A 16,117-nucleotide genomic window follows, 5' to 3' on the forward strand; every position below is an offset into this window, starting at 1 on the left:
TGCTCAGAGCTTTTAAGATGGTTTTAGGCTAAATGAGGGCTTCCCTGGTAGCTCAGTGGTAAAGAATCCACCTGCAATGCAGGAGTGGTGGATTTGATCCCTGGATGGGAAGATCCCTGGGAGGAGGGCATGGCAACCCACTCCAGTATTCTTGCCTGGAGAATCCCATGGACAGAAGAGCCTGGCAGGCTATAGCCCACAGGGTTGCAAAGAGTCAGACACAGCTGAAGTGATTTAGCGTGCATGCAGGCTATATAAAGGATCTTCCTTTATACAAAAGAAACTTTATATATCTTCCTTTATATAAAATTTATAGATCTTCCTTTATATAAAGAAACTGCCTGTGATGTGGGAGACGCTGGTTTCATCCCTGGGTTGGAAAGATCCCCTAGAGTAGGAAATGGCAACCCACTCCAGTATTCTTGCCTAGAAAATCCAATGGATAGAAGCACCTGATGGGCTACAGTCCATGGGGTCGCAAAGGTCAGACACAACTTGGCGAGTAAACAACAACAACAAAGGCTATAGGAAATCCCCTTTCTTGAGGGATTCTGCACATTTGCCAGGAGAATTTGCAGATGTGCTCAGCTCTCGGTTGAGCGTGGATGACTCACCGTGTTTGCTCATCTCTGGTCTACGTTTTCATCAGGTGTAACTCCTTATACCTAAACTGCCTACCATCACTGGAGAAATGTTCTCAAGTGAGACATTCAGTCCAGTTAAGATCATAAGCAATGGCAGTATTATTACTCAGGGTAATTTATGACTTTTGCTGCATCTTGTCTCCAGTTGATGGCAGTCTCATTATTTAACCTAAGAAGAGACTTCCCTGGTGGCTCAGAGGGTAAAGCGTCTGCCTACAATGTAGGAGACCTGGGTTTGATCCCTGGGTCAGGAAGATCCTCTGGAGAAGGAAATGGCAACCCACTCCAGTACTCTTGCCTGGAGAATCCTATGGACAGAGGAGCCTGGTAAGCTACAGTCTGTGGGGCTGCAAAGAGTCGGACATGACTTAGCGACTTCACCTTACCTTACTTTACCTTAGAGACTCTATTGGCAATACAATTCTCTCTCCAAATCCATCTCTGTTTCTGAAGTCAGAATTGTGTTTCCTGAATCTGTGTTTTTCCATCAAGGAGAACACTTCTGAGGTTTAGCAGGGATCTGCAAGTTACAGAACTACAGCCTGTGGGTCATATCTGCTTTTGTAAATAAAGCTTTATGGAAACACAGCCACTCCCACTTGTTTATGTATTACCTATGGTTGGTTTTCAGCTGTGTCAGTAGAGTTTAGTAGTTGTGACAGACACCATACAGCTTGCAAAGCCAAAAGTATTTTCTACCTGACCTTTTACATAAAAGGCTTGCCTATGATCTCTGCTTTACAAGGTCACTTCCTCTTCAAGCCCTCGGTTACGAATTCCTTGAAGGCAGGACCATGCCTGTCCTAGTCACTTCCAGGGGCCACCACCCACCTAGCACAGCTCCCAGTAAATAGTAGGCATGACAAAACTGTGTTGAATTAAATTTTAAAATGTATTAAAACATTTATTGGGTAAAGCATTCTGATAAGTCTCCTTGAATAATAAAGAATAAAGTCATCTCTTCTAATCCAATGATTATATTGAAAGTTAAGGAAAGCAGCTGGTGAATTGAAAATGCCTTGCCTAAGATGCTGCTGAGAGTCACCAGGAGATCCCAGAACTTAGTCCTCAGTCCTCATACCACTCTGATGCTTTTTATCATGTTACCCTCTTAACTGCCATCAAAGGACCATGTGCTCTAGAAGGAATGACTTTCTTCCTTCCCTATTTGGGTCATTTATTTCTTGCAGTCAGTCCTACCTTTGATCCCTCTTGGGTTAAGTCCCCACAAAACCCTTGTGAATTGGAAGGATGAAACATCAGTATTCTCGTTTTATAGTTAAACAAGTTTTGGATCAGAGGGGTTCACGGACTTTTCCGAAAGTATCTGGAGACCACCTGCCAGAGTGCTCCAATCTTGAGTGTGCCTGCATTGATTTCTTTGACAGGTGATCACATTTTCTTCTAATTATTAAATACAGTTGGATGGGAAGCTAAAAAGGGAGAGGGAGATGAAAGTGGAAAGTTGTGATTGGGAGAGTTGAGCATTCTCATTCAGTTTTCCTGTCACTCCCTAAGGAGAAAATGAAAAATCTGTAAACTTCCCATTCCTACAGCCACAACAGTAAGTTACTAGTGGCTGCTGAATTAAAAGGACATCTGAGTGGTGTCTCATTTTGACGTTTCACTTTACAGTGCATATTTTCTTCCTTGGCCTCATCTCATCAAAAATATTTTCCTTTTCTATTTTGAAAGGAAAGTCTGTTTTCTTCCTATTTTATTTTTTTCATCATGGGGAATTTCATGGAAAAGGAGAATGTGAGCCTTGATTTATCGGATGTGATGTTCTTGTTAGCTGCTAACCTTTCCCTTTGCCCCTCAGGTTTCTTTTTCCTAACTTGTTGGAGAGTTGTCCAGGTATAACTCTTGGTGGATGAGGTACTAGGCTGTTAGTGAGATGAATCAATCCTGAATATTTTTCTGAATTCAAAAATTCTTTTTTTATGCCATAAGGAATATCTGCCTCCACTTTGATAGCTTATCTCCTCTTTCTTAAAGTCTTATGCATACACACACATTTGTATGAATAAAAATGAAACTTTGATTTAAATATACATTTAACAACATACATTTTATATTATATACTATTATATATGTGTATCAGTCATTTCAGTCATTTAGTCGTGTCCACGTCTTTTCAACCCCATGGACTGCAGCACACCAGGCCTCCCTGTCCATCACCAGCTCCTGAAGTTTACTCAAATTCATGTCCTTTGAGTCGGTGATGCCATCCAACCATCTCATCCTCGGTCTTCCCCTTGGCATCAGGGTCTTTTCAAATGAGTCAGTTCTTTGCATCAGGTGGTGAAAGTATTGGAGCTTCAGCTTCAACATCAGTCCTTCCAATGAACACTCAGGACTTATCTCCTTTAGGATGGACTGGTTGGATCTCCTTTCAGTCCAAGGGACTGTCAAGAATCTTCTCCAACACCACAGTTTAAAAGCATCAATTCTATGTGTATATTTGTTACTAATATAACATGTACTTTAATATTCATTATAATAACTTTATATACTATTATACAGCATTCTAATACATTATAATAGGGCTTCCCTGGTGGTTCCCTGGTAAATAATCCATCTGCTAGTGTAGAAGATGTGGGTTTGATCCCTGTGTTGGGAATATTCCCTGGAGAAGGAAATAGCTCCCTACCTCAGTAGTCTTGCCTGGAAATCCCATGGACAGAAGAGCCTGGTGGGCTATAGTCCATGGGTTGCAAAGAGTCAGACGTGACTTAGCAGCTAAATAACAACAGTACATTGCAATATTATTAGTAAATATTAATAAATACATAATAATTATATATATTATGCTGCTGCTGCTGCTAAGTCGCTTCAGTCGTGTCCGACTCTGTGTGACCCCGTAGACGGTAGCCCACCAGGCTCCCCATGGACTGCAGCCTACCAGGCTCCTCTGCCCATGGGATTTTCCAGGCAAGAGTACTGGAGTGGGGTGCCATTGCCTTCTCCATATATATTATATAATTATAAAATATGTTAAATGTGTATATATACTTAAAGAAATTTTATTCTGCCCCTCCCCTTTTTGGTCTCTGCTTGAGTATCTAGTCAAAGGGTAGGATAGAGAAATGGCATGACTACTCAGGACCTATGGACTCCCTTCCTGACAGGTTACCAGCACAACTTTAATACCTATGATGACAACTTCATCACAGACCTCAACACACCCTATGATTACGAGTCTCTGATGCACTACCGGCCTCTCTCGTTTAACAAGAATGATAGTGTCCCTACCATCACGGCCAAGATCCCTGCGTTTAACTCCATCATTGGGCAGCGTATGGATTTCAGTGCCATTGATTTGGAGAGGCTGAACCGCATGTACAACTGCAGTGAGTACCTCTGAGTCTGAAGACTGGGTACCCCCATTGACCTTATAGGTTTTCTGTACATTTTCCTTTGTGTTAATTTTGTGATTTCCTGTCCATTTCATTAAGGGAAATGCACAGACTACATACACTTAGTTTCCCTCTCCTTAGAAAAAAATACAACACCTACCTGACAGAATGGTTACGAAAATCAATTACGTAGTTGCGTTTTATGAAATGAGAGTATTGGACCAATGAAAGGAGCTGGAATTGTCCTTCTTCTTTGGCTTCCTTCTGAAGGATGCTTCATCACGTAAAGCTCAAGATAGTTACAGGCTTGAAAGTATTTTGCATCTTGCAGAATTCTTTGTCGGGCTTAGTGGCTCTTAGAGTCATCTAACCCTCAGAGAGGAGTCGTCCAAAGTGGCTTCACTAGTCTTCTGAGACACATTCTTTTTGTATGCCTCAAGTGTTTAACCAGGTGACAAAATTATCATTTGCAGCCACAACTCATACCTTTTTGGACCATTGTGATTTTGAGAAGGCAAACATCTGTGGGATGATTCAGGGTACCAGAGATGACACTGACTGGGTCCATGAGGACAATACTTACCCTGGACAAGCGGATCACACCTTGGCGGGACAATGCACAGGTCAGTAAAGGCAGCGAGGAGCTACGCCTAGGTGGCCCACCAGATTCAAGGGGTAACGGCAGCCGCAGGTTTTGCTTCAGTAGGAATGTTTGTTATCAAACCTGACACTCTAAATGAGGACAAAAAACATTTCTCATATCTTTATTATTAACTCAACAGAAAGCATCCAGGTTCTGGACATGCAAAAGAAAGATAAGCAATAACAAAACTGATACAGACAGATGGTTGATAAGATATAACTTTGTACTTATAGATTGTCTATTTTATATGCAATAGTGTGTAGTGCAGGGTATTATACTCATTATTTTGTAATAACTTATAAGGGAGAGTTATAGTATATACATATATATAATATACATATATATATACATAAAACTGAATCACTAAATTCAGTTTATATATATAAAACTGAATCATTGTGCTGCATACTTAAAACTATTATGACACTGTAAATCAACTATACTTCAATAAAAAATTTTAATTAAAAAAAAAGGATGAAAGTTTGTAAATTAGGGTAATGTCTCTAGAGCAGTGCCCTCCAACAGAACTACAATGCAAACCACATATGTAATGTAAAATTTTCTAACAGTCACATAAAAAAAGAAACAAAAGAGTCTCTTCAATAATATATTTTATTTAATCCAATATATCCAAAATCTTAGCATTTCAATGTGTAATCAATATGAAAGCTGTTAATGAGGTACTTCACCCTTTTTTATAGTGAGTATTTGAAATTCTGGTGGTGTTTTTTCCTTAAAGCACATTTCACTTTGGACTGACCACAGTTCAAATGATTGATCAGCATGCATGTTTGGTAGCCACCATAATGAACAGCATAACTTCAGATAGTTCCTACACATGATTTGTGCAGTGAAAAAAAAGCCATAAAATCAGGGGAGACCTGGGTTTAAAATCTGGCTCCATCTGGCAAATTGTGACCACAAGAAGTTGTTTCTGTTGCTGCTGTTAAGCCTTTTGGCTTTTGTAAGCCATCAAGCTTGGAGAAAGAAGTGGCAACCCACTCCAGTATTCTTGCCTGGAGAATCCCATGGACAGAGGAGCCTGGGGTCCATGGGGGTCACAAAGAGTTGGACACAACTGAGCGACTAAATAACAATAACAAGCCATCAAGCTATTGATACTTCATTGTGAGCATGGAAGGAGATAAAGCATACAGAGCCTTAAAGGGCAGACCAGCCGCACCACTCCCTATTAGTTTTTCCTCCCATCTTTCCCTTTTCTCTGGAGGTTCTATTTATCTTTAAATTTCTATCTTAAGACCCTTTTATTATGTGCTTGGTATTGAAATCATGTCAACCCTATTTGCAAGCAGGTGGGGTAACAGATTATAATTGCCCTTTAAAGATTGGGCTGTTATCAAGTCCCTTAGTCCATACCTGTGTGACTGTTGGTTAGAGTTCCTTCACAGAAGGAACCCAGCTTATCACCAAGATACCAGGCCACCAGGGGGACTGTCAGAGGTTGTAAACCATGGCCCCTCTTCCTCCCACCTTGATAGAGGGTGAAAGTCTCTGTCACATATCAGATTATTAAATGTATAATCTCCAGTGTCCAAAGGGTGGTTTATAACTGAAGTTCTCTCTCAATCCCCATTGTAGCCTCTAATCTAATCTCTCCTGTAGGCTTGCTACTAGGTTAACGTGCAAGTTCCAGCTAAACAGAAATGTGATCTCTGTGTGAGAAGAATCTGCTGACTGACTATTCTAGCACTTTAGTAGGAAAGGAATGGACCACAACCCAGAAGAATGATCTTGAAAAACTATCAGGTTAACTTGATCAGCCACTATGCTTCTTCCACAGGAGGCACTTAATGGGACCAGGTTTCCTCTGCTAGAGAGCACTGCATTATTTGGGTAGATGCATAGACCCAAAGAGCTTGAAGGATAGAAGCCACTTCCCACTTCCCGCTTCCCAGAAAGATGAGTGCACACCTAGTCAGTGGCAGCATCAGGGCAAGAATTCAGGTCTCCTAACTCCCCGATCTGAGTTATTGAATTTGCACTTCACACTTCTGACTTTATCTGGTGGAATTCCTGATCAAGGACCACCTAGACACCTTCTTAGACCTGTGAGCTCTTGTTTACCTTAACCCAAGCCCTCGGCAATTCACAACACGTAAGTCTCAGGCTTGTAAGATCAAGTATTGAGAAGAACATACAGGAAAATATAATTTTCCCTGATGAAATAGTAAAGCCATTACTGTATTTTTCAGCTTTGTGGAAAGCTTCTTTAAACATCATTGCTTGCAGTCAATGAGGAAGGCATGTGCCCCATGTATGAGGCAGGATGAAGCAGGGATTTATAGTGTCACAGAACGCAGAACTGTACCAGATGTTCACTTCCTTTTTACTTGGTGAAATGTTTTGAGCGGAGCATTTGGTAAGAGGTTGAGTATTCAGTTCAGTTCAGTTCAGTTCAGTCGCTCAGTCATGTCCGACTCTTTGTGACCCCATGGACTGCAGCACACCAGGCTTCCCTGTCCATCACCAATTCCCGGAGCTTACTCACACTCATGTCCATTGAGTCGCTGATGCCATCCAATCATCTCACCCTCTGTTGTTCCCTTCTCCTGCCTTCAATCTTTCCCAGCATCAGGGCCTTTTCCAGTGAGTCAGTTCTTCGCATCAGGTGGCCAAAGTATTGGAGTTTCAGCTTCAGCATCAGTCCTTCCAATGAATATTCAGGACTGATTTCCTTTAGGATGGACTGGTTGGATCTCCTTGCAGTCCAAGGACTCTCAAGAGTCTTTTCCAAGGCCACAGTTCAAAAGCATCAATTCTTTGGCACTCAGCTTTCATTATAGTCCAACTCTCACATCCATACATGACTACTGGAGTAAGTTTAAATGACTTCTTTATATGTGAGAATTGTTCATTGCCCTTGACTTTGAAGAAGTGAGCTGGTTTTCCAAGTGATGTATGTGTTTAGCCACTTGCCTGTTTGAAGGGAGAGAATTTTGAGATACCTGAGTTGGGTGAACCCAACCTCTGGCACAAATATAGACCCTTTACCTCCTATTTTAAGTGTCCTTCCAAGGCTTTCTTTCCATTCAGGAGAAACCTTCAATGGGTCCCTAACATGCCTTGAATGCCTCTTCTTTCAACATAGGAAAGGTGATTCTTTACTACTGATCTACACCCAGTTATTAGGCTAGAAAAGGTTGAAACTGAATCCTTATCATTGTGAATATGTAAAATCCAACCCTTAAAACTTTGAATCCCACAGTTTTTGACATAACTAGGAGGCCTGCTCTTTTTCTTGGGATGAATCTTTAACAACAAACTTAATGAAGAAGATGGAATTCATCTCATAGACACTAAATTCCATCAAACTTTGCTTAAACCCTGTATGTCCTTAAGTCAAAGGTGTACATTCCCTAGCTTTGGGAACAAAGGTGATCAAAAAGAGACAGTGGAGTGCTACGGCTTCGACCAGCAGTTCTGTCTATGGAGACAAAGTATTTACTGACAACCTTTCGAGTTTCCCCAAAGAGCTCCAGCCTTTGTTGCCTGGATGAGGGCCGGGGCTCACTGTTGTCACCTTACCCGGGCTGAGGGAAGCCGGGGGTGTGGATGGGCAGAGATGGGACTTTGGGGTCCTCTGTCCATAGGCGCCGGCTACTTCATGTACTTGAACACCAGCTTCGGGGCAGCGGAGGAGGCGGCCATGTTGGAGTCTCGGATTCTTTACCCAAAGAGGAAGCAGCAGTGCCTGCAGTTTTTCTATAGAATGTCAGGCAGCCCTTCAGACAGACTGGTCGTCTGGATCAGGAGGGATGACAGTACTGGCAACGTGCGCAAGCTGGTCAAGGTGAAGACCTTTCAAGGTACCTGGAGGCGTCCTGTGGGGACTGATTGGGCTTCGCACCCAGGACTGTGCTCTTTGCCCTCCTTCCCCTCCCCCGCCCTTTCCACCCTCCTGCCCGTCTCCATTCCTCCACATCCTCCCCGTCTTCCTCTCCTCTGTCTCCTCCTCCTTTTCCTTGGCCTCCCTTCTTGTCTCCCAAATGCATAATGCCTGGCATGCTTTAACCACTCAATGGATGCTTTAACCATTCAAAAGCTGCGGTTTCAGGTGAGGCTGAACTATACTATTGTAAGAGGCCAATCAGGGAAAGAAGAAAGGAAACAATTGGAATGTAAAAATCCAGTTTTCTCTGGAACTTTGGAGAAAGCCAGGACAGAGAAAACTGGTGATTCAAGGGTGGAGACCAGAAGGTTAAAGCAAGCAGGAATTGATGCTGGGGGAAAGAACGTGGTTAGATAGTGGACCACAACTGGTTCTGCATCTGTTTCAGCAAAGTGAAGGATACCATTATTTAATACACTGAAGTACCTCGAAACCTACTCATGAATTTGGTGGAAAGTAAGCCATTCATATACATTAACTTCATTAAAAATCATTTATATATTCCTAAGTGATATTTTGTGTATTTCTATGAAAAGATCACAAAAATCATATTAATAAAATGCCAAGGTAGTTAGGGGGATGTGAGAGCAATCTGACTGAAAATCAGGATCCAGGATTATAAAAGCTAAGTACTTACATTCCTTTTATTGTGGTGGTGGTTCATTCATAAACAGAGAGGGGAAAATGTGTTTTTCTATTTTTTTCATTCAGCAAAGAATTTCTCAATTTAAATGAGGAATCCAGGTAAAGGAAGCATTCTCTGTACTTCCAGAAGAAGTGGCTGCTCTTTCTTAAAAAAACATTTTTTTTGGCTGTGCCATGGAACTTGTGGGATCTTATTTCTCTGACAAGCGATCAAACTCATGCCTCCTTTATTAGAAGAGTGGAATCTTAACTGTTGGACTGCCAGGGAAGTCCCCAAAGCCAGTCAATGTTGGTTTTATATATATATTTTTTAATATTTTGGCCATGCCTCCGCGTATGAGGGATCTTAGTTCTCCAACCAGGGATTGAACCCATGCCCTCTGTAGTGGAAGCATGGAGTTTTAACCTCTGGACCACCAGAAAAGTCCCCATAAGCTGCTGCTCTTGAAGGGAGGAGGCTTCCTTTGTAAAAGACTACTCAGAAGAACAGGGGCCCAGATTGTCTCTACTCAGGCCACTCTGTGAGTAGAAAATGCTACAAATAATGGTTTTGAGGAGTTCACTTTTCTGGCTGAAATTTACAGAGCATCTTTATTAAATGGAGGGATGACAGGTAGGTGCCCTTTAAGAGGCGAGAATTTGCTGTGTTATAAGGATTGTAAATACGGACATGTGAAATTGCCATCTTTTGACTTTTGTCTTATCAAATGTTTGGAGCATGCAGTGCTAATATTAAGGGATATGGTGCATTTGTACCAGGGGAAAGAACCTGCAGGATGAAATAATAATAGAAAACAAATTCATGATTAAGATTTTCATGATAAATCAGAGTGGGTCCTTTTTTGCTTTCTTTCTTGTTTAACTGTTTTCCCATATCAGATATATGACTTTGGAAACATTCCTTAACAAGTTTATAGCAGATCTCTCCTGTGTTCATTTGTGAAGATTACATGAGATCATTCATGTAAAGCGCTTGCCACAGTACCAGGCTCAAAAGACTGCTCCAAAAATGTTGGCCACAGTTGTCACCAATTTTATTCTCTATCCTCAGGAGATTTTGACCACAATTGGAAAATTGCCCATGTGACATTCAGAGAGGAAAAGAAGTTTCGCTACCTTTTCCAGGGCACAAAAGGTGACCCCCAGAACTCGACTGGGGGAATTTACTTGGATGACATCACTCTGACGGAAACCCCATGCCCCACGGGGGTTTGGACAGTCCGGAATTTCTCCCAGGTCCTGCAGAACACGGTGAAAGGGGACAAACTCCAGAGCCCTCGATTCTATAATTCAGAGGGCTACGGTCTGGGGTTGAGCTTGTACCCTCAGGGCAGAACGAGCTCTGGGAGCTCTGGGTACTTGGGACTCACCTTTCACCTGTGCAGTGGAGAGAACGATGCTGTCCTCGAGTGGCCAGTGGAGAACAGACAGGTGATCATGACAATACTCGATCAAGAAGCCGATGTCAGGAAGAGAATGTCCTCCAGCATGGTGTTTACTACCTCCAAGACCCAGACGTCTACAGGTAGGCGGTTGGAAGAACTGCTCCTCCACCTGGAAAGGCCAACCGATCCGGTTCCCATCTGTGTAGGAGAAATTAACTTTCTTCTCACACTTCCTCCTTGGGCACATATTGGTATATCCACTGCTGCTGCTGCTGCTGCTGCTAAGACTACCATGCCTGAAATAGACAGCTAGTGGGAAGCTGCTGCATAACACAGGGAGCTCAGCCAGGAGCTCTGTGATGGCCTGGAGGGCTGGGTTTGGGGATTGGGAGAGAGGGGATATATGTATATTTATGGCTGATTCACGTTGTACAGCGGAAACCAACACGACATTGTAAAGCAATTATCCTCCAATTTAAAATAAACTTTAAAAATATCATCATGTTGGAGCATTAAGTTAAATTTTTCTTTTTTCTTTAATTGATGCACAGTTTATTTACAATGTTGTGTTAGTTTCTGGTGTATAGCAGAGTGATTCACTCATACATATATATTCTTTTTCATATTCTTTTCTCTGATGGTTTATTACAGGCTGTTGAATTTAGTTCCATGTGTCATCCGGTAGGACTTTGCTATTTATCTATTTTATATACAGTAGTTTGTAGCTGCGGATCCCAAACTCCCAATTTATCCCCCCTACTCCTTTTCCCCTTTAGTAACAACTTCGTTTTTCTAGGTAAATTAAAATTTTCAATGTCATCTTCTCTCGTGTTCATAAATTCATCCATCACGCATCTAGACAGGATCTGCAATGTGCCAAATTCTGTGCCAATTCCTTAGAATACAAGCAAATCAGGCAGATTCTGCTTCACCGAGCTCAGTCCAAGAAGACAGATCCTGCTAGTCATTTATTAAATACTCAGAATTTGTGAGGCTCTGTGCTGAACTGATGCACTGACTCCTAAATTACTACTGATTGCCAGTATGTCTAGGAAGCAAATTTGCATAACAAAGGAACTGGCAAGTTATTATTATTTTTTTTTTCAAAAGAAGAGATGTAAGCCTTGAAAGGAAGATGATATAGCTGTCTCTTCCCCTTCATTGAGGAAGTCACTCAGGAGTGGGCCATGACCCTTCAGAGCAGTGGTTCTCTGCTCCTCCCTCTCCCAATTCTCAGTTTTAATTCTCCTGGAAAAAGTAAATAACCTGATTTTTTTCCAACACATTTTTTTTTGATTAACAAAGCCCTTATGGATAAACAAGGTTCTACTGTATAGTACAGAGAACTATATTCAGTATCCTATGATAAACCATAATAGAAAAGAATGTTTAAAAAATGTTTATATACATACATGTATAACTGACTCACTTTGCTATACAGTAGAAATTAACACACCATTGTAAGTCAATTATATTTTAATTTAAAAAATCCAGCAAAACTCTCTATACTCATCAAAGACAAATGAAAAGTGAAAGCTAAAGCGATGATGTGACTTTCTGTTATCTGTAACTATGCAGCTATAAATGGCTCCGTCATCTGGGACAGGCCCTCGGTCGTGGGGTCCTATGACAACAGCTGTGACTGTTTCAGAAGCATTGACTGGGGTTGGAGTGCTGTCATCTCCCACCAAATGCTGAAAAGGAGAAGCTTCCTTAAAAATGATGACCTGATAATTTTTGTGGACTTTGAAGGTATTTTGCTGGCTTTCCTGAATATGTAATCCTATGTTCTGGGTGTTCTACTGATTAAGCAGCTCATGAAAGGTGGGGATATTCTGGGGGGCAACTAGGTTAAAAAATAGATGTGCTCTAAGGGAACAACGTTTTACTCATTTTTTTCAAAGACTTCTATCTTGATTTTAACTGTCCTTGGAAGAAACTACAATTTTAGTGCCATCTTTTTGCATAATTAATCAAATGTGACAGTTTTCAGACTGACTTCCGTGTAGTCTCAATCAGTCTATCCATGCTCACATTATGCTTCTTTTTTTAAGTCAGAATAAATAAAACCATGATTGGACTACTTTAAAAAATAAACACAGCATAAAAAGAATGAAGTCTTGCCATGTGTGACGACATGGATGGACTTGGAGAGTATTATGCTTAATGAAATCAGTCAGACAGAGAAAGCGAAATATTCTATGTTTTCACTTATATGTGAAATCTGAAAAACAAAAGAAATGAACAAATATAATAAACTCACAGATATAGAGAACCAGAGTAGTAGAGGAAGGGACAAATTAGGGGGAGGGGATTAAGAGGTACAAACTCCTATGTATGAAATAAATTACAAGGGTGTAATGTACAACATAGGGCATATAGTCAATATTTATAATAACCTTAGGGCTTCCCTGGTGGCCCAGAGGTTAAAGCGTCTGCCTCTAGTACGGGAGACCCGGGTTCGATCCCTCGGTTGGGAAGATCCCCTGGAGAAGGAAATGGCAATCCACTCCAGTATTCTTGCCTGGAGAATCCCATGGACAGAGAAGCCTAGTAGGTTACAGTCCACAGGGTCGCAAAGAGTCGGACATGACTGAGCGACTTCACCTTCACCTATGGGGAGTGTAATCTATAAAAATGTCAAATTACTATGCTGAACACCTTAAAACTAATATAATATCTGTCAGCTATATACATCAATAAAAATAAATAAATAGCTGACATGAAAAAAATCTACTGGATTCAAAGCCACTTTCCTGTGTCACTAAAGGTGAGGTCCAAGAGAGGTGGACGCGGCTCAGGGACTTTCTCCGGGAGCGGAAGTGCATTGTTAGCCTCATGTTTCTTTGTCTATTTCCTCAAGATATCACCCATCTTAACCAGACTGAAGTTCAAGTTCAAAACAGCAGGCTGAGCCCCCAAGGCCTTGTTCTCCATGGCCAGGAGCAGCAGACCTCAGAAGATTCGAGAAAGGCCCCCTTAGAGACAGCCCTCCCGAGCAGCCTGGACCAGGTGCAGAGCAGCCGACAGAAGCGGTCAGTGGACAACACGGGCCCCTTGGAGGACCACAACTGGCCACAGTACTTCAGAGACCCGTGTGACCCGAACCCTTGTCAAAATGAGGGCATCTGCGTGAACGTGAAGGGCATGGTGAGCTGCAGGTAGGCTCTGTGGTCGAGGTGATGGGGGGGCACAGGTGAGGGGTGGCAGAGAGGAGCCCCATGTCTTCTTACCCTGCTAGAAGGCACAGTCTCAGGTCAGGCGTCCGTAGCATCAGGTGGTCAACTGTGGCTGCTCTTGACTTCGAGGCTGTGCCCCAAATTGACGGGCAGAGCAAGGGTCCTGCCAGAGCAGAAGAGTCCTGAATCTCCTCTGGGGCATCGTCAACAACAGCTTGAATGTTGTTGGAATTTTGAACTCTCCTGCTTGGTCCTGAAAGTGACCCAGAGCTTTTAGCTTCCATGCTCCATCACGGTGAGACTCAGGACCAAGCTTAAATCTTCCCTGACTATAGATATTATTATGAGTTATTAATTATGATTATTTCTACTGTCCACTAGTTCGTCCCATAATCATAGTTATGTTTTCAATGATAGTAATAAAAATATCTGATATTTGGGGGCTGCTTACTGTATGTCGTGTGCTTCCCCAAGCGGTATGTATTCATGATCTGAATTATTCCTCACAGCCACCCTGTGACATAAAGGCCCTTCCTTTATGGCACACGAAATTTGAAACTTAGAGACATAAGTAGGGCATAAGCAATTTGAAACTTAGAGACATAAGTAATTTGTCTGTAAATGTTGGAGCTGGGACCTGCATCCCGGTCGGACTGTCTGTACTTAGTTACATTTACTAGTTCTTTTGATGATGCTTGTTGCTTGTATAAAATATTTCATAAAAGGATGTATGGGATGACAGAAGCATCACTTTCATTTGACACAATAGTAGCAGATGTGGGAGCTGGTCTGATTGGTTCAAAATATTAACATTTCTTCTCACCTCTTTTTTTTCTTTAAACTTTGACTTTTTTTATTCATCATGGATTTTTATATTATTTTTTCCTTTTTTTTTAATAGTAAAGGAAATTTTCTTTAATTACTAAATTTTTTTCTTGGCCACACTCTGTGACATGTGGGATCTTAGTTCTCTGACCAGTGATCCAACCCAATGCAGAACCCTTTCTGCAGTGAAAGTGCAGAATCCTAACCACTGGATTAGCAGGAAGTTCCCTTCTCAGCATTTTTTGATCTCCACTTTGTTTCTTCTTTGTTAAAGTTTTATTTTGAGAGAATTCCAAATGTGCAGATACATTGATACAATACTACAGAATTCCCAGTACTTAGAGCCAACATCTTCGGTAACCAAATTCCAATTAGCAAAGCCAAGAAATAGGGGTTAGCGAATGCAAATGCTCTTAACAAAGCTGTTGTTGCTGAGTCGGTCTCTGGGTCAGGAAGCCCTGGGGGCTTATGTGGTTCCCACCCTCCCCTCTGTCCTGTCTCCCCAGGTGCGTCTCAGGTCAGGCCTTCTTCTACACGGGGGAGCGATGTCAGGCCATACAGGTGCACGGCAGCGTCCTGGGCCTGCTGATCGGAGGCGTGGCCAGCGTGATCTTCTTGACCTTCACCATCACCTCCATCCTTTACCAAACGTCAAGGCAGTGATGCCCAAGGACGTCAGCCAGAAGCAGAAATGCCCCTGCCCTTGGGCCCTCCCTTTGCTTCCGCTGCTCAGTGTAGTTTGGGGCTGTTTTCTTCAGCCTCGTCTTGCCTCCAGCCTCCTGTGTGACCCTTCTGTTTTCTATACCCCTGCCCCCACATGGTTCTGTTACCCTGCTCCGTGCTCCCAATGTACCCAGGGTGTCCTGTGACAGCACTCATATCACTTGATTGTAAATTATTTCTTTAACAGACTGTCTTTCTCAAAGACGGTAAGCTCCATGTGGGCAGACCCTCCTTTACCATGTTAGCCTGGGAGCCTGCCTGGCCCAGCACGGGGGATCACTTAACAAAAGCAAATGAATGGACCAATATCTGAATGAATAACTAAGCTATAGAAACTCTCTGCTTTCGACTGCAGGTAAGACATGGACAATGAAATGCATACTTCTTTTTGTATCAGAATCCAATTCTCAAATACCTGTTTTTCCATCGGACACAATAGTGTTATCATTCTTTGAGGATCTTGTGTGTTAAAGAATTTTAAATAAAGGCTTCTCCAAGCAACAGCATTTGCTTTCCTCCTCTGATTTGAGGGGAAAGTCTTTAATAAATTCAACAACTATTTTGTCAGTACCTTCAAAACATCCAGAATTGTATGCGAATTTGTGTGTGTGTCCATTTGGTGGGGGTGGGGAATAATCATTCAAAAGGTCTTCCTCAGTTCTTTTTAAGTTTTAAAATATATTTGATATACTATTCCTATATAAAATTATCTTATTAACAAATTGAAAGTATTAGGTAGAAGAAAGTATTTGTAGACATACTTTCTTTCCACAGCTCCTAAGGAGACCAAACTGCCCGGGGTGA

The 16,117-nt window shown here is 41.9% G+C and overlaps 1 protein-coding gene across 1 annotated transcript in view; it reads left to right on the forward strand.

Moving 5' to 3' along the window:
• Positions 1-15,892, forward strand: part of MEP1A (meprin A subunit alpha) — a 33,360-nt gene extending 17,468 nt beyond the window's left edge. The window contains exons 8-14 of the mRNA XM_069562752.1: positions 3,776-3,997; positions 4,477-4,626; positions 8,258-8,473; positions 10,253-10,726; positions 12,165-12,338; positions 13,450-13,747; positions 15,097-15,892. Coding sequence (XP_069418853.1) covers positions 3,776-3,997; positions 4,477-4,626; positions 8,258-8,473; positions 10,253-10,726; positions 12,165-12,338; positions 13,450-13,747; positions 15,097-15,253 — 1,691 coding nt within the window. The 3' untranslated portion in view covers positions 15,254-15,892. The remainder of the gene's footprint in view (positions 1-3,775; positions 3,998-4,476; positions 4,627-8,257; positions 8,474-10,252; positions 10,727-12,164; positions 12,339-13,449; positions 13,748-15,096) is intronic.
• The last annotated feature ends 225 nt before the right edge of the window (positions 15,893-16,117 follow it).

This window comes from Ovis canadensis, chromosome 20 (assembly GCF_042477335.2).
Source record: "Ovis canadensis isolate MfBH-ARS-UI-01 breed Bighorn chromosome 20, ARS-UI_OviCan_v2, whole genome shotgun sequence".
Classification (NCBI taxonomy): Eukaryota; Metazoa; Chordata; class Mammalia; order Artiodactyla; family Bovidae; genus Ovis; species Ovis canadensis.